General features: G+C 41.7%; 1 protein-coding gene across 2 annotated transcripts; it reads left to right on the top strand.

Moving 5' to 3' along the window:
* The first annotated feature begins 3,843 nt into the window (after positions 1-3,843).
* LOC119233283 (5'-nucleotidase-like) lies at positions 3,844-14,537 on the top strand. 2 transcript variants are annotated; one of them, XM_054689886.1, is made up of 4 exons: positions 3,844-3,897; positions 7,008-7,230; positions 11,176-11,364; positions 14,435-14,537. In XM_054689886.1, the coding sequence occupies exons 1-4, from the start codon at positions 3,859-3,861 to the stop codon at positions 14,449-14,451; spliced, it is 468 nt and encodes a 155-aa protein (XP_054545861.1). In that variant the 5' UTR covers positions 3,844-3,858; the 3' UTR covers positions 14,452-14,537. The 2 variants fall into 2 exon arrangements, with proteins under 2 accessions (XP_054545861.1, XP_054545860.1); XM_054689885.1 differs by lacking the exon at positions 14,435-14,537 and adding an exon at positions 12,140-12,375.
* The last annotated feature ends 3,929 nt before the right edge of the window (positions 14,538-18,466 follow it).

Below are 18,466 nucleotides of genomic sequence, written 5' to 3'. Positions count from 1 at the left end.
AGACAGGAGTCATTTCACAATTTGGGAAAAAGTCTAAATTTTCTGGCAACCATTGCATTAAAAATTCTGCTGCAAGCTCACTAGGGATGCTGTATGTGGTGCTTCTCAGATCTGGTCCACTGTGACCTCCTGAGAACTTTATTTGAGGGCACGTTGCTCAGCTGAGAATGCAGCTGCGTGTCAACGCCTAAGAGGTTCTTGGCCTCTGAGGCCCCTTCAGCTTCAGGACTTTACTACTTCCTGGCCTTTTAGGAACCAGTTGCCTGCTGAAATGATCATTCTGTAGCTGCTACATCCATCATTAGAAGCTTTCAAGACACAACCCTTTACCTTTTTGAGATAAAGTGAGATACTGTGTCTTGTTATCTTTTTTCCCAGACAGTGCACATGGACATGATGACACTTGTGCAGTCAGAGAAGAGGCCACTGATGGCAACTGGCCCGGGGGCTGAATAACAGTAATCCCAGTCTTGTAAATTAAGTTTCTGTGGCTTCTTTCCTTCCCCCACCAATTATTTATTGGCTTACTCATTCATTCAGTAAATATTTAACAAGTATTTCCCCTATGCTTCATACATTTTAAATGGGTAATGGGGGCCAATTAATGCGTATTATTTAATAACAGAGAGATTACGTGATCAAACCACTGTAACAGGAGAGATTGTAAAGTGGGAGATTTTTCCTTAAAAACAAAATATTCCAGAATAACAAGAGGCCATCTGAGAACACTGACTCCTTGTCACCTCCTGCAGACCGTGAATAAATACAAGCATTAAGACTCAGACCTTGGTCCTCCTTCCTGGGGCTGTGGGGCACTCTTCCTCCAAGTGCTTTCTTTCTCTTACTCTCACCCTGGGACGTGTGCTCATTATTTCTTCCATTTATCTACTTAGTTCATACCAATGGGAGCATATGTTTGGGGTAAAGAGAACAAATGGTTAAATAGCAGCTCCTACTGGGAAGAACTTTGAAAAAGAAAAACATGGAAGTTGGTATGTGGCCTTAGTGGACAGTGTGCAGGCAGCAGAGTGCCACTGTGACTATTCCAGGCATTCTGTTCGCAGAACAAATACTGTTAAAAGAGAAAAGTCAGGAAGGATTCTTTCCTTTTTATGTGAAAAGATTGCCTTTTTAGTGACTCCCGTTACATTTGTTAATCATTGTTGTTAAAAGTTAATAGATCAGGGCCTCCCTGGTGGCGCAGCCGGTTGAGCGCCGCGCTGTGAAGCTATCCACAGCCTCTGCAGTGCGGGTTCAAATCCCGGCCGGCCAGGGAGAAACCCACATGGCGCAGCAGACGATTGCTGTCTTGCCTGCTGCTCCCCTCAGCCTGTTCTGCTCCCTGCTCTGTCTCTGGTGAATTCTCTCACCCTCCTGTGCACCTCTGACCTGTACCTCAGTTCTTATATAAATAAATAAATCTTAAAAAAAAAAGTTAATAGATCATACACGTATAATCCTAGCGCAAGCATGAAACCAATTCATCTAAGTGCCATCTCTAATTGATTTACAATAACTCCTTATAGGGCCAGGATAAGAAAGATTCTGAGGCTCTGTCCAAACTCACTGGGAAAGAGGAATACAGTCAACTAATTGGCATCTGCCCCTGACAGAGAAAGGGGTAGGGAGACCTGGCATTGTGACATCATGCATTTGTTTGCATCCAACTTGGGTGAATACTAGGTACCTTCCATTTACTTTGGTATCCAAGAGATAGTAATTGATTATTAGTTTAAATATTTAGCTTAAGCACTGGAAATAAATGATCAGAGATGTGATTACCTCATGATTACCTGAAGGTTTGCCTTAAGTGAGGAAAGGCTTATCCCTGAAGGGAAGGTAGACTTTGGTCTGTACATGGAATTTGTCAGGATTACAAGCCAAACTTTAGAAACATTAGCTTTCTCTCACTCCTAACTGCACAATACCTGCAGAAGATATTAGAAAGCATCGTACCACACTCCTCAGAGTTTAACAACAACAGCAGGGTTTTGAGTCACAGAAGAAAGGAATCTCCATTGTCCTTTTTCATATTTTTAGCTATATATATATTTTAAAGATTTGTTTTATTTATTTATGCATTTGAGAGCTGGGGTGTGGGCCAGGGGTGCAAAGAGTGAGAGGATTCACCAGAGACAGTGTGGGGAACAGAACAGGCAGATGTACTGAAATACACTGCTGAGGGGAGCAGCAGGAGAGCCAGGAGAGGTCTGCTGCACCATCTGAGTCTCCTCCCTGGCCGGGAATCGAATTCATGCTGCAGTGGCTCCTGATAACTTCATGGTGCTAACACTTAACTCCTTGCACCACCAGGGAGGCCCTGTGTTTTTAGCTTTAAAAGTCAGGTAACATTCCAGGTGTTTGGGTAGTTAGACATAATGCAATGGGCTAAATAGATAGTATGGCACCCAAATTTTATGGGGTTTTTTAGTAATATTTAAGACATCTCCGGCACAAAGAAAGCAGTGAGGGAGAGCAGCTGAGGCTAGACCATATGCTCACATTATACTAGACCATATGCTTGACCATATGCTCACATTATACTTGTATGATACTGGTGTTGGAGATGCTGATGGTCATTTTGCTAGACTCAACTCTTAAATTACAGAAAAAGTGCATTTGGTAAATTTAGTGTTTGTAATAAAATTATACAACATTGTCATAGGGATAGAAGTAGTGCATGAATGTGATTAGCAAATGAATGAGCCAAAAAAAAATGAATGAGCCCAATATTACAAATGAAATATTTGGAAGGCAAAGAAAGGGGGAAGGCGAAGGAGGAAAAGGAGAGCGAGCATAAGAATATGACAGGGGGCCTCCCCGGTGGTGCAGCGGTTGAGCACTGGGTTGCGAAGCTGCACGCAGTCTCTGCAGCATTGGTTCCATCTCCGGCTGCTCCCTGGCCCCAGAGGAGGTTCCCACATGGTGCGCAGACCTCTCCTGCTGTACCCGCTGCTCCCCTCAGCAGTGTGCTTCCGTCCTTCTGCCTGCTGTGCTCCCCGCTCTGGCTCTGGTGAATTCTCTCACCCTCCCGTGCTTCTGACTGTACCCAGTGCTTGTATAAATAAATAAATAAATCTTTAAAAAAAAAAAAAAAGAATATGACAGGGTCACAAAGTCACTTTCTGATGTGGGGGTCATAGCTATGAGTGGTCAGTGACAGTTTAGCTCAGATCAGGATGGGCAGTTAAAGACACAAGGGAAACTGGGTGCCAGAGCAACCAAGGACTTATAAGCACATGTAAGAAACATGAACAGAAATTTTCACAGAGGACCCAAAAGCAAAGTGGAATGATACTGCATTATAAATTTTTTAAATCTCTTCTGTTTTTTCCATAAACTCCCTGTAAGAGGTAAAGGAACACGGAAAGGTGACCTGCTCTGTTCTGTTCTCTTATTGCTCCAAGTCCTTCTCTTGGGCAGATCGTTCTGAGGTATTTTCATGTTATTAATACAAAATTGACATGGAAATACAATCAATTTATATAACACATTTCTCGTGTGCCCCCATTTGCCAGCCACATGACAGGAGCCTGGTGTGGCTGGTGAGCTGTGTGTCCTTCTTCTGAAAGCTGTGAATAATGAAGTTCTAGTAAGTGCTGTTGAAGAAAGACAGGTGGAGAAAGTCAAGGAATGGAAATGGATATTCACATTTCTAAAGAAAATGAGTGTTTATGTTTAAGAACAGAAAAGGTGGATTTATTGAAATATCTGCAAAGGAGCAGGGGGTGACACAGGAGAGGTCTGTGCAGAAAATGAGTATTTACAAGGAATTTTTCTGCATTGTTTGTAGGTAATGCTGTATATACACACAGGAAACTGGTTAGAGCTTTCTTTGCTTCATCATGTACTCACACAATGGGGGATCCCTGCCCTGTTCCAGGGAGTGAGCCAGAGGTGAGAGGGGTTGAGTGCGCAGGTGCACGTCTGCTGGGGCTGCACAGACGTGACCATTAGAGCAGAGGAAGGGCAGATAGCTCAGACAGGGGATAGGAAGACTTCTTGGGATGTTTCTCTTTGAAAAGGGCCATCAGACTTCAGTAATTAAACCATTAGTTGAATAAGTTAGTACAGGCATGACATGAAAAAGGACTTTTCTATTCTGTCTACCTAGCTGTGTATCAATTAGTTGATCCTTATCTCTCATCTACAGAGGGTCAGAGATAGTGAGAGCAGGAAAACTGCAAGCATTTTAGGGTTTGATTTGAAATGCTCACTATGTCCAGCCTCAACCCTTAGACCCAAGCATAGAGATTATGAAGGTTGGAGTCAAACAGCAGTAGTTCTAGCCCCACTTCTACTACTTATTAATTATTTATGTGACCTTGAACAATGTGTTTAACTTCTCTAGATCTCATTTTTTTCTTTGTAAATTGATAATAGTTATAACACGCACTTCACAGCACAAAATTACATTGTTATACAAAACAGTTTGCGTGATAGCTGTGTGTAGCAAGTGTTTATTAAATGCTGGTTTATTCTCATTACAACTTATGTGTATTCACTACCCCTCCAGAATAGCTGTGGTTAGAAACCATCCTGTTCACAGCTCATAAGCAGCAGAGGCAGCCCCGCCTCGTAGCCTCACATGTTAGAGAGTAGATGTCAGACATTGGCTGGGGGAGTGAGGTGAGATATAAGGCCAGATCTCAAAACCTAGGTACCGAGGACTCAGGATGTTGAATTTAACCACAAAGGCAGTGCAGCCACTGGAGGAACTTACAGCGGGGATGACAAGATCTCACGTGCATATGAGAAAGCTTATTCTGGAAGCAATATATAGAGGTGGCACACATAGATAGGGTATATCTAGGATGGGTCAGAGAAAAGAATGTGGATAGCTAAAAGCCCAGTAAGGAGGATTCTGCTTCCTAATTTATAGTCCAGGAGCAAGGATTGCACTCAGATAACAGCAATGAATGGACTAAATGGGGCATTTAGGCAAGGGGAGGAATGCCCGTAGGAGGTAAGGGAGTGAGTGATGGGGAGAGATCCAGCAGCTCCAGGGTTACTGCTTTTATTGCCTGGGTAGATGATGGTATCTTGGGTAAGAGAGGGAGTGTTGGGGGGCTATTTTGAGCACAAAATAGGTTTGGGGTGCTTTTGAGATGTTGGGAGGAAATGTTCATGTAGCAGTTAGACATTAGATCTAGAGGTCAGGAGAAAAGTCAGGGCAGCAAATGTTATGTTTGGAGTTGAAGGTGCAAATATGAATGAGACCATTCAGTGAGACCACACAGCAGCCTAAGCACCCAGATCAGGACCTGTGCCCCCAAGGGGACAGAGAGGTGAAAAGATGGCCAAAATCAACACTTTCAGGGGTTGCACTCAAGTTGGGGGAGGAGGCATGAACCACAGAACAAACATATGAAAAATATAGCAGTCCATGTTTGCTGAATACCCACAGTAAAATGCCGTCAATAAAATGCCCTGTGACTGACAGTTGGATAAGCTTTCAGGAATTATAAGCCCATTAAGTAAGATAGTTAATATCATCTGATAAGGGAGACTTATTTCCCCATAAAAAGAAAACATGAAGTTCCAAGAATAGAAGAGAAAAAAGGTGACAGTCACCCAAAACAGAGAGAATATTTAAGTCTAGATCAGCCTTTAAGATGGAAGCAATTAGAAGTAAATAGCAAATAGATTTAAAAATGGTTAGATCCTCAGAGATGGATGGGGGAAGGGCGAATGCAGAAGTAGTATCGTGTTGCTCTCTCTGGACAAGCATATGCACAGGGGAAACATCATGCACCTTCTCCTTTGAGCCCAGATGATCAGGGCATGCCTACCTGGGAGGGGAGGGCAGGGGGCAGCCCGAGAGAACTGGGTCTGGCCTGGCCAGGGCCTGCCCCCCCCCACCCCCCACCCCACATACCCCCACCCCCCACACCACCCCAACAAGTAGACATGCCCTTAGGGTGAAGGAAGTGCTAATAAGGAAGCAGCGGGTGGGTCCATAAGACAATATGGGGGGCGGGGTAACATTAATTTATGGAAGGGCCACCAGTCAGCACGTTCAAGCCTGCTCCAAATTGACCTGCGAAGTAAAGCTGTTGAGCAAGTTGGAAACACACATTTAAGTACTCAGGGAATCAGCCTCGGCAGCCTGAGCAGTAGGGAGCTAGGTCTAGCAGGGGGAGATAGCAGCAGGGAGATAGAGCTTTAAGGAGACGGGACTATTCAGAGGGTCATGGAGAGAGGATGGAAGGTTCTTCAGGGAAGTGAATGATGTGTCATGTTTTGTCAGAAGGAGCTGCTGAAGTCAGAGCTGATTATTTTGTACCCACCCAGTGGTCACTCCCAGAGCAGTGAGGGATGGGAGACAGAAAAGGAGATGGAGGCAGAACCCATGCCAGGTCTCACCAAGCCCTTTGCTCAGGAGGTATCCAGAACCCCCAGAGTCATGTGATCATTTCGTCACCTGTGACACAGCCGGGAATGAAACACAGGGTGGTCCCAAAAGAAGAAACAGATGACACACTGTAAGACAGTGCCATCTCCTGCTTGCCTTTGTGAATCTTCTTTCTCCACTGAGGACTATGGAGCTCTTGTGAGGAAACAATTATGGGGACATAGTAGATTATAACCAAGTGGCTGTGAGAAGAAAGACAGTTCTCCCAAGATGGAGGTTGGGATGATTGGGTTCTTGCATTGAAATGGGGATTTATGTGAAAAGACCATGCAGACCCTCTAGCCTGCTTCCAGTGGGGGGTTGGCAAGTCAGTGGCCTGTAGCCAGCTCTCCAGGGGACCTGATGAGCCTTGAGGCCACCTTCCTTCCCCTGGTGTGGGGGCTGGAGAGCAGCCAGAGAGCTCAGTGTCCCAGAGCCAAGCCTCAGGGCCATTGAGTAAGATTTATGGGCATGAGGACAGAAGCCATGGAGTTACCCTCCCAGAGCCCAGCCAGGTCTGTGTGCCTCTGGCCTAGTGTAATGCTCTTCAAGGTATGCTTCTATTGGAAATTCCAGAGTTCCTAATTCTTTTTCTCTTTCCTCTTTCTACTAGGCACTGGGAAATCATGAATTTGATAATGGTGTAGAAGGACTGATTGATCCACTCCTCAAAAACGCCACATTTCCAATTCTGAGTGCAAACATTAAAGCAAAGGGGCCGCTAGCATCTCAAATATCAGGACTTTATGCTCCATATAAAGCTATTTCCATTGGTGGTGAAAAGGTGGGAATTGTTGGATATACCTCACAAGAAACGCCCTATCTCTCAAATCCAGGTATTTTCTACTCTTTTGACATGCGTTGCTTGAAAATAGATGCACTAACTCAGGATTTGGTGTTATTTTAATGGACATTATAGATAATAACAGGAATCACATATGGTATTGTTCTTAGGATGACATTGATGAAATCCATCTAGTGACTTCCATGTTGTTCTCAGTTTCGCCTTGAAGACATTCACTCTTCTGCTCAATGAACTTCTTTGTTGACATAAACAATATCATTGTTTAAAATCAGTGAGTTCAAAATTGGGTGAAAGGCTATTTGTAACCAGTGCGAAACAATACAGAGTCACTTACTCCAGAATGAGACTCATGTAATTCACTGCCCTTCCTTCTTCAGAACCAGGGACCCAGAGCTCAGTACACCCTATCTTTTCCTCAGTACACCCTATCTTTTCCTTTTCTAGTATGATTATGACATGTCTAGTTAACTCTACCTTCTTCCTTTTCATTATTTATCTCTTGTAGTTTTAATGACTTTGTTGTGTCTGTGTGTAGATACATGTGTATATCTATATTCTAATATAAAGCTGCTACAATATACATGTATTTGTGTATACATATGTGTACATACATTATTCTACAATGTTAAGACCATTCAAGAAACATTTGAACCACTTTCACTGAAACACCTTGGCAGTGAAAACAAAATGGCATTTTCTTTAAATTATCGAAACAAATTTTCTTTCCTTATTTAAAGGAAATTGGGAGGACCTCCCCGGTGGTGCAGCGGTTGAGCGCTGCGTTGCAAAGCTGCCCGCAGCCTCTGCAGCACCGGTTCGATCCCCGGCTGCTCCCTGGCCACCGGAGGAGGGTCCCGCATGGCATGCAGACCTCTCCTGCTGCCCGCTGCTCCCCTCAGCAGTATACTTCAGTCCTTCTGCCTGCTCTGCTCCCTGCTCTGGCTCTGGTGAATTCTCTCACCCTCCCGTGCTTCTGACTGTACCCAGTGCTTGTATAAATAAATAAAAATAAATCTTAAAAAAAAAAAAAAAATTTATCTCCCTTAAAAAAAAAAAAAAAAAGGAAATTGGGAAACCAGGAGCAAGCATTAGCCAGAAAGAGAAAGATAAATACAGGATGGTGTTGTTTATATGTGGAATACAGAGAAACCAAACAAAGGGTCAAAGACAAACTTTAAAACCAACCCTTGAAAGCTGACCATAGATCTGAGGCATCCAGAGGTTTGAGGGGGAGGGCAGAGCACAAGGGACTTGGTGCAAGACTGTGGCTGCTTCCCTGGTGGGAGTGCGTCGGCAATCACACCTGAGGGGGACATCCTATACTGTCAAAACACTGACAAGAATGAAAAAAAGGAGGCTCCCTGGTGGCACAAGGGGTTAAGTCTCAGCACCATGAAGCTATGGGCAGGCCCTGGCCAGATAACCACATGGCACAGCAGACCTCTCTTGACTTGCCCACTGCTCCCCTTAGCAGTGTATTTCAGTCAGTCTGCCTGTTCTGCTCCCCACTCTGTCTCTGGTGAATCCTCTCACTCCCCTCCCTCCCCCACTCACTGCACCTCTGGCTTGCACCCCAACTCTTGTATACATAAATAAATAAAATAAATCTTAAAAAAAAAGAATGAAAAAATGATGCTTCAATTTAAAAACAGAATTAACATAGGACATGCTGCTATTTAACAATTAGAAAAATAATATATGATATATAAATTAATATACATTTAATATAATATAATAACACTTAATATAATATAATAATATGATATCATATATTATATAATAAATATAATATATAATATAATAGACTATAACATTTAATATAATAAAATATAATATAACATAATAAAATATAACATTTAATATAATATAATACATTGAAGATATTTTTAATTTAGCATACAAATACATAATATATTATTTATTGTTTTTAACAGATGCAGGCCATTCAAAGCAACATCAGAAGGTCAGGTGCCCTCAACCCAAGCAGCTGCTGGGCTCTGAGGGGAGAGGGCCTTGCGGCCACTCAGCCACAGAACAGACAAGGCTCTCCTGCTCCCTACTGTTGGGACTGAGATTATCTGGCCCTCCCAGGGGGTGGACATCTGCCCCACGGTGACCAGGCCTTTGCACACTGTGGACATATGGTCAATAGCTGTTACTGTTGAGGTCATGGGGGAGCCAGAGCGCCATTGTGGATGTCAAGTGTCACCTATTTTTTAAGTGTCTTAAAGGTGTTCCTCTGACTAAAAGGATGTGATCCCGGGCCTCCCCAGTGGCGCAGCGGTTGAGCGCTGGGTTGCGAAGCTGCCCGAAGCCTCTGCGGCGCCGGTTCAATCCCCGGCTGCAACCCGGCCACCAAAGGAGGGTCCCACATGGCGTGCAGACCTCTCCTGCCTCCCGCTGCTCCCCTCAGCAGTGTACTTCGGTCCTTCTGCCTGCTCTGTTCCCCGCTCTGGCTCTGGTGAATTCTCTCACCTTCCTGCGCTTCTGACTGTACCCAGTGCTTGTATAAATAAATAAATGGATCTTTAAAAAAAAAAAAAAAGGATGTGATCCCACCAGAGTGACTTTGGCAGGCTTCGACCTGAGGACTCGGGGGTGAGGGGTGGGGGGGAGAGTGGGCTTCTGCAAAGAGGATAGGGCTGAGATTACAGAGGGAGCCAGACTGCCTGATGCCTTTTTTTCTTTGTTTTCTTTCTTACTGAGACCACATTGATTACAGCACTGTATGTGAGTCAGAGTCACACCTCCTCAGATATATGTTACTACACCACACCACCACCAAAGCAAGCTGCCTCACTTCTAACAAACCAAATGCTCCCAGTGAGTAGGGTTGGGATGAGTGGCCTCTTGCTACAGTGGCCACCTGGTCAGATGCTCCTAGTCTGAGTACCGATAACACCAGAAAACACCTTAGTCTCTACCTGTCAGCAGCGGCCTGAGCAACCAGAGTACAGAACCTGTGTCTCCTCTCAATGAACATCTGGAATGTAACATAGAGGTCAGCTGGGAATTTCAGATAAAGATGTAGACTTGTTGAAAAACTAAATAAATATTTATTAGGCAGCAAACTCGAAAGCAAACTATGTCTCCATAATTTATATTCTGTCCACTGTTTTTTTGTAGTTCACTTAAGATAGAATGTAATTAAATACCACAAGAGAGTTGTGAAGTCGGAGGGAGAGAGGAAGGGGGCTTGGGTAAAGTGATGGTTGCCTTGGGGTGGGGGCAGACAGACTTGAGCAAAGACCTCCTTGACCCCTGGAGGGTCCTGTCAAGAACCCCAGGGCCAAGGGCCTTCAGTAGAACAGACACAGGTGGCGGGGGCAGGGGAGCAGCAGTTGGGAAGTTCTCAGTGAATGTTGCTGGGATGAATGGTGAGAGCAGGAGTGCGCAGGGACCACAGTCACAAGGTAGCTGAAGGTGTAGTTTCCTAGAACAAAGTTTCGGAGTAGGGAAAGCTGGAAAGTTGGGTGAGGACTTGATTTCAGGGGCTGCTGAATTCATGGCTGAAGAGTTAGGGTATACATGTATAATACGTACCAATATATTTGACATACAATGCTGTGTAGGTTAAAGGTGTACATATAGCATTATGACTTGGCATACATATAGTTATCACACTTGTGTGCTCATTTTCTGCATTGGCATAACAGAAATCTAAATATAAAACACATTAAAAAATAGATTTCCAGGTCTGAAACCTCCTCATAATTTTACATGGAATTTGAGCAACATACTATCATTCACAATCCTAAACTAATGTAACACTGAGTGATTGTAACTGAGGCTATTGATGGAAATTTTTTTGGCTTTCTAGGGATTTCATATGTGATTTATAAATATGTGTTAGTCTAAGTAAGTGAAGAGCCTCAATATATGAAGGTGTCTTTTACTGGCATATCAGTGTGTATAATAAGTAATATAATAAAAATTACTGCCAAATAATGTCCATTTTATTTATTTTGCTCCACAGGAAGAGATTTAGTATTTGAAGAAGAAATTGCTGCCTTACAACCTGAAGTTGATAAACTAACAACTCTAGGTGTGAACAAAATAATTGCACTGGGACACTCTGGCTTTGAGATGGATAAACTCATCGCTCAGAAAGTGAAGGGAGTGGACGTCGTGGTGGGAGGCCACTCCAACACATTTCTTTATACAGGTAATTATTTCCCCAAAAATGATGTGGGCCAGGATGTCTAGATAACTTTTGTCTTTGTAGCTTATTATTTTTGCTGCTTTTTTAACCTATAGTATGAATTATATTACATAATGTGTAATAGTCATGTAATACATATTGAATGTTAACATGTGTGAATCTTTCTCAAGGAAAGATTCTAGAGCATTACCAGAATAATTGATTGCTTCACAATGACCTAAATTACATTAATTTAGGCATATTACAATATCTTTATATAACATGTATAATATATATGCAAATATATAAAACAAATATATATGCAAATATATAATATATATGCAAATATATATAATATATATGCAAATATATATAAAACAAAAAGATTGCTGAGCCCCCAACAGTCAGTTTACACCAAAAAGCAACATCTTATATAAAAATTTTAAGCATAACCAAAATAATATAGATAAGACCCTCACACGTCAAGGTGACAGGATCTGATATGTAGGTTCAAAGGAAACAGTAACTGGGGCCTTCCTGGTGGTGCAAGGGGTTAAGACGAGGCACTATGGAGCTACCCACAGCCACTGCAGCATGAGTTTGATCCCTGACCAGGGAGCTACCCACATGGCGCAGCAGACCTCTCCTGTCTCGCCCAATGCTCCCCTCAGCAGTGTATTTCAGTCAATCTGCCTGTTCTGCTCCCACTCTGGTGAATCCTCTCAACCCCACCCCCCACCCCGCACCTGTGGCCCCAGTTCTTATATACATAAATAAATAATTTTTTTTTTAAAAAAAGGTGGGCCTCCCTGGTGGCACAAGGGTTAAGAAACAACCTGTGGAGCTATCCATAGCCAATGAAGTACGAGTTTGATTCCCAGCCAGCAAGCTAACCACAGATGCAGCAGACCTCTCCTATCTGGCCCACTGCTCCCCTCAGCAGTGTATTTCAGTTGATCTGCCTGTTCTGTTCCCCACTCTGTCTCTGGTGAATCCTCTCACTCCCCGCATTTCTGGCCTGTACCCCAGCTCTTGTGTGCATAAAATAAATAAATCTTAAAAAAAAAAAAAAAAAAAAAAAAAGGAAACAGATACTGGAACTCTGGGCTCAAGCCCTGACTATACTACACACTAGACCGGAGGGAGTGCCTTGGGAGACACTGCCCCCCAGTATTTCTCATCCTCTCTCCCACTGCCTTCTCTGTGTTAGGTACTTTTAGTTAGAAAACCACTTTTTACCTCCATCTGAATCTATAATGTCCAAGAACTTTTGGGTCTGGCTCCACAAGCCTTTCCCCCTGGGCCCCCACCACAGCCACAAGAAGCTTTGAAGTATTTTCAAGAAAAGGAAGACTAGGAGGGCCAGGATGGTGGCTGGCTTTTATCAGCAGTGAGGAGCTTTGATGGGGAACACTCCTCCACTAAGGAGGTTGCTGCTTCGGCCATCTCTCCATGAGCTCTCTGAGGACATTCTCTTTTCATCAAAGGAAAAGTAAAGAAAAATATCCCAAACAGTAGAAAATAACCAAAAATGTTAAAAGGGTTATCTAAGAAGAGAATACAGGTAGCTTTTTTTCTTCTTAGCACTTCTGTTTTCAAATAATGAGTGTGTATTAATTTTGCAATCAAAAAAAGAGAAACAATTATGGATAGAAAAGAAAGAAACACAACACCAGGGCAGAAGACTTCAGTTCTGACTCACTTAAAAAATCTTGAACTTCTGAACCTATTGGCTTCACTTCAAAATGGGGATAATGCTCAAAGTGCTGCATTGTTGTGAGAATTATATGAGCTGGTGTCTGCAGAAACACTTTATAAATTGCAAATAGCTGTAGTCCTGGTTGTGGCGTGGAACTGCCTGCCAGGAAAAATAAGCCAATCATGATGATGACGGGTAGGGCTGACCTTTACTTAAGAAAATAACGCTAGTGTCCAGGTGTTCATTTCCTTACTGATTCAGTTCCCTCACAAGTTATTTTACTCCTCGGTAAACACAGTCTAAAGAATCATTTCAAACCGAATATTATACTTATCAGTGAGATCAAGTGTTAAGTTTTCTTTTTTTTTATTTATTTATTTATTTATTTTTTAATAATAAATTTTATTTTTATATTCCCCATACAATTGCAGCCCCCCCATTCTGACCCCAATCCCTCCCCTCCCACCCCCGCCCCCCTAAAAGTGTCTCTGGTTCGTAGTTTTTTGTTGATTTTGCTTTTCACTTTCTTATAGTTATTCGTTTTCCTGGTCCCTTATTTAAGTAAGTGTTAAGTTTTCTTAACGAAGCTCTTTTTTAAACAGACTAAAATAGATGAAGTATTTACATTACTCACAAGAAGGATAAATACTATGTCACAGGAAAGGATGGTATAAAATGTTGAAAACAGCTCCAGGCACAAAGCTGACAATTCTTCAGCATGACTTGGACAGTCAGGGGCACTGCCAGGGATGTAAATTTCTTTCTTAAAGAAAGTAACATTGCAGTCAAACCTCCCAGAGCCACTTAAGTCCCCCAGGAAGGTTAGATGCCCTGAGGACAGCACGACCAGGAAAATCCACTGCAGCAGGATACAGGCAGCACTGGGCACAGGTTTAAGACTCTGCCTGTTTCCCCCCAACTGTAAAATGAGGGGGTGGCAACAGTGACTATTACAAAAGGTGATGTAACTTCATGTATGTAATGAAAGGATGTAAGTGATATGCTGTCTAGAAATTTAATAGCTCTTATTTCAGGCATTCCCCAGCTCTGTGGGTAAGACCAGAACTAAACCTTTCCCCACAGCCTTCTCTTAACTTTTCTCTGAGGCCATATCAGAAGCGTAGGGCCCAGCGCCGGAGCTAGATGTCCGCCTCCTATTTCCTTGCCCTTCACCAGTGGAGTAGTAGTTTCAGACTTTTTGGACTGTGGTTCATAGTAAGAAAGGCATTGTACATGAAAACTCAGCATACACGTTCACATGTGTGCATTCACACGCTAGAACACAGGCACATGTGTGTACAAGCATGTGCATGCCACACAGAAAGAACACTTTCATATTGCATCTGGAATGTACACTGATATTTTCTCTTCTGTTTCACCTTTTTAAACTGCCAGGTCCACCCAGTAAATGAACTCTCTCCTATTGTAACTAGCCCATATTTTGAGAGGCTCATCTTTAAATGAGGTGTGCTGAAAACAATAGATGAATCAAAGGTATTTGGAAGTCACTCCAACCTCCTCGTGATATTTCTTTACGCCATATTAATCTATGCCGCATCCCAGTGCCTGCTGCTCACGCACAGCCTTGGTGGGTCTGGAAAAGCTCAAGACAAAGCCTGACTTCCTGTTAATTCTGCAGCTTGTCCTTTTGTTTATGTCTCTTTTGTCCCAGCCAGTGAAGCCCTACAGATCAGTATATGCCTTTTGCTAAGTAAATGAATTTCATTTGTGATGAATGACTATGAAAGAAAGATGCAAAGATAAAAATGATCATTTACTTATCCATAAATCTTGAAGTAGATAATTATAGCCTCTGAAAAAACTTGCCTCTTTTAGTTTGCCACTTATTTCGCATTTTATGATTGTTCACCAAGATTATACTTGTTCTCACGACTATAATAAATTTTGATACTTATTCTTGAGGAATAAAATTAACAATTAAAAGTAGTAATTTATTTAAATAAATTTTCCCTTTAAAAAGAGGTTCCACTGAATTGTTTTTGAAATTACCATAGAGTTAAAATTCATAATAAAAATGTGGTAAAATAATACATCCCTTGGAATTTTCAATTTGTTTGAACAATTTCAACACATATAGGACCCAACACATACAAACAAATACACACACTCCTGAAAAACTGAAAGAAAATTTCAAAAGCAGATGCATCTGATTTTTTTCTGTTCTGTTATTTATTTAATGTAGTTACCACCTAGCTGGCAAGAATCCAACATGGCATGGAGACCTCTCCTGTCACGCCTGCTGCTCCCCTCGGCAGTACATTTCATTAGTCTGCCTGTTCTGTTCCCCTCTCTGTCTCTGATGAATCCTCTTACCCTCCTGCGCATCTGGCCTGTACCCCGGTTCTTGTATTAAAAAAAGTAGGATTTCTTTATTTGATCATTTTTTATTAACTACGTGATTCTCATTGCTTCTAGATTTAGATACACATTTGCTGAATATGAAATTCATGCTTTTTATTTACTTAGAGAACATAAATGATTTTAATGTCCTCAGAGTTCATTCTCAAAGTAATGGAATAGCAAAGAACAGATACAAAACCTGCTGTTTGTTTTTCATGCTGCAGGCATGTGATAGGAATAGAGGAGCCTGTCCAGGCTTCATTAGAAGGAAGGCAAAGATTCTACTGGTGGTGGTCACTGTTCATCTCCCTTAATTTTCACTCATTGGTTAAGAGAATCTTGCCTCTCAGAACAAAAGAATGGTCTTATTTCCTAGACCCACAGGACAGGAAAACACTGTCCAACAAAGAACCATTCCTTTGGGCATCAATAAGGACTGCCAACATCTGTGCCTTATTAAGTGTGTTGGGAGAATCAAACAACAGGCAGGGGAGCCGGCAGTAACTTCAAGGACAGCGTTCTGATTGGCACAGGGACTTGGCCACTCACTCAAAACCTTTCAGTCATTGTAGCCACACCCCCTTCTTTTTTTTTTTTTTTTTTTTTTTAAATATTAAATTTTATTTTTATGTTCCCCCATACAATTGCAAAACGCCCCCATTCTGACCCCAAATCCTTCCCCTCCCGCCCCCCACCCCCCAAGTGTCTCTGGTTCATAGTTTTTTGTTGATTTTGATTTTCACTTTCTTATATTCATTTTCCTGGTCCCTTATTTAAGTTTTCTAGATTCCTGCTATGAGTGAGACCATCCGGTATTTTTCTTTTTCTTTTTGGCTTATTTCGCTGAGCATGATCCTTCCAGTGCCATCCATGTTGCTGCAAATGCATGTGTTTATCTTTTTGAATGCTGAGTAATATTCCATGGTATATATGTACCACATCTTCTTGATCCAGTCATCTATTTTTGGGCATTTGGGTTGTTTCCAAAGCTTAGCTATTGTAAACAGTGCTGCTATAAACATAGGAGTGCAGGTGCTCTTTGGAATTGATGTTTCTGTGTCCTTTGGGTAAATACCTAGGAGTGGAATTGCTGGATCATATGGAAGCTCTATGTTTAGTAGGTCCAGAAATCTCCACACAGCTCTCCATAGTGGTTGGACCAGTTTGCACTCCCACCAACAGTGACAGGAGAGTTCTTTTTCTCCAACATCCTCGCCAACATTTGTTGTTGCTAGTTTTTTTAATATGTGCCATTCTCACTGGTGTGAGATGGTATCTCATGGTAGTTTTGATTTGCATTTCCCTGATTACAAGTGATGTTGAACATTTTTTCATATGTCTGTTGGCCATTTGCATTTCCTCTTCAGAGAAGTTTCTTTTTAGCTCTTCTGCCCATTTTTTGACTGGATTATTTTCTTTGTTGTTGCTGAGTCTCATCAGCTCTTTGCAGATTTTTGTGATCAGTCCTTTATCATTAGTGTTGGGTGCAAAAATGTTCTCCCAGTTGGTGGGGTTTCTCTTTGTTTTTGTTATTGTCTCTTTTGCTGTGCAGAAGCTCTTTAATTTGATGTAGTCCCAGCTGTTTATCTTTCTCTTCACTATCACTGCTTTGGGTGATGTGTCTGTAAAGATGTCTTTGATGTGCAAATCCCGTAGTGTTTCGCCTATATTTCCTTCTATGTATTTTATGGTTTCAGGTCTTATGTCTAGTTCTTTAATCCATTTTGAGTTGATTTTTGTGTATGGTGTGAGGTAGTGGTCAAGCTTCATTCTTTTGCATGTAGCGACCCAGTTTTCCCAGCACCATTTATTGAACAAACTTTCTTTGCTCCAATGCATAGTCTTTGCTCCTTTGTCAAAGATTAGTTGACCATAAATCTGTGGGTTTATTTCTGGATTTTCTATTCGATTCCATTGGTCTGTATGTCTGTTCTTGTTCCAATACCATGCAGTTTTGATGATTATGGCTTTGTAGTATAGTTTGAAGTCTGGGAGTGTGATGCCTCCATTTCCTTCTTTTTTTTTCAGTAGAGCTTTGGCTATTCGGGGTTTTGGTGATTCCATATGAATTTCATCAATAATTGTTCTATTTCTTTGAAGAATGCCATTGAGATTTTGATTGGAATAGCATTGAATCTGTATATTGCTTTTGGTAGGATGGCCATTTTAATAATGTTTATTCTTCCAATCCATGAGCAGGGGATGTCTTTCCATTTCTTTGTGTCTTCTTCTATTTCTTTTAACAGTGTTTTATAGTTTTCTTTGTATAGGTCCTTTACCTCTTTTGTTAGATTTATTCCCAATATTTGATTTTTTTTGTTTCGATAATAAAAGGGTGGTTTTTTTGATTTCTTCTTCTTCAGATTTATTGTTTGTGTATAGGAAGGCTACTGACTTTTGCGTGTTGATTTTGTATCCTGCCACTTTACTGAATTGATTGATGAGTTGAATTAGTTTTTCTGTGGAGATTTTGGGGTTCTCTATGTATATTATCATATCATCTGCAAATAGTGATAGTTTGACTTCTTCTTTTCCTATTTGGATTCCTTGGATGTCTTTCTCTTGTCTTATTGCTCTGGCTAGGACTTCCAGTATTATATTGAAAAGCAGTGGTGAGAGTGGACATCCTTGTCTTGTTCCAGATCTTAATGGAATTGCTTTCAGCTTTTCACCATTGAGAATGATACTGGCTGTTGGCTTGTCATAGATGGCCTTTATGATGTTGAGGTATGTTCCTTGTATCCCAAGAATTTCAAGGGCTTTTATCATGAATGGGTGTTGCACTTTGTCGAAAGCTTTCTCAGCATCTATTGATATTATCATATGGTTTTTATATTTCTTTTTGTTGATGTGTTGGATAACGTTGATTGATTTTCGGATGTTAAACCATCCTTGTGCCCCTGGAATGAATCCAACTTGGTCGTGGTGAATTATCTTATGGATACATTGTTGGATTCTGATAGCTAAAATTTTATTGAGGATTTTTGCATCAGTGTTCATTAGGGAGATTGGCCTATAGTTTTCCTTTTTTGTGTTGTCCTTATTCGGTTTTGGTATTAGTGTAAT

This window comes from Talpa occidentalis, unplaced genomic scaffold, assembly GCF_014898055.3.
Source record: "Talpa occidentalis isolate TD23 unplaced genomic scaffold, MPIMG_talOcc4v2.1 talOcc4.71, whole genome shotgun sequence".
NCBI lineage: Eukaryota > Metazoa > Chordata > Mammalia > Eulipotyphla > Talpidae > Talpa > Talpa occidentalis.
The sequence above is the reverse complement of the archived record's forward strand: the minus strand, read 5'-3'. Positions and strand labels throughout refer to the sequence as shown.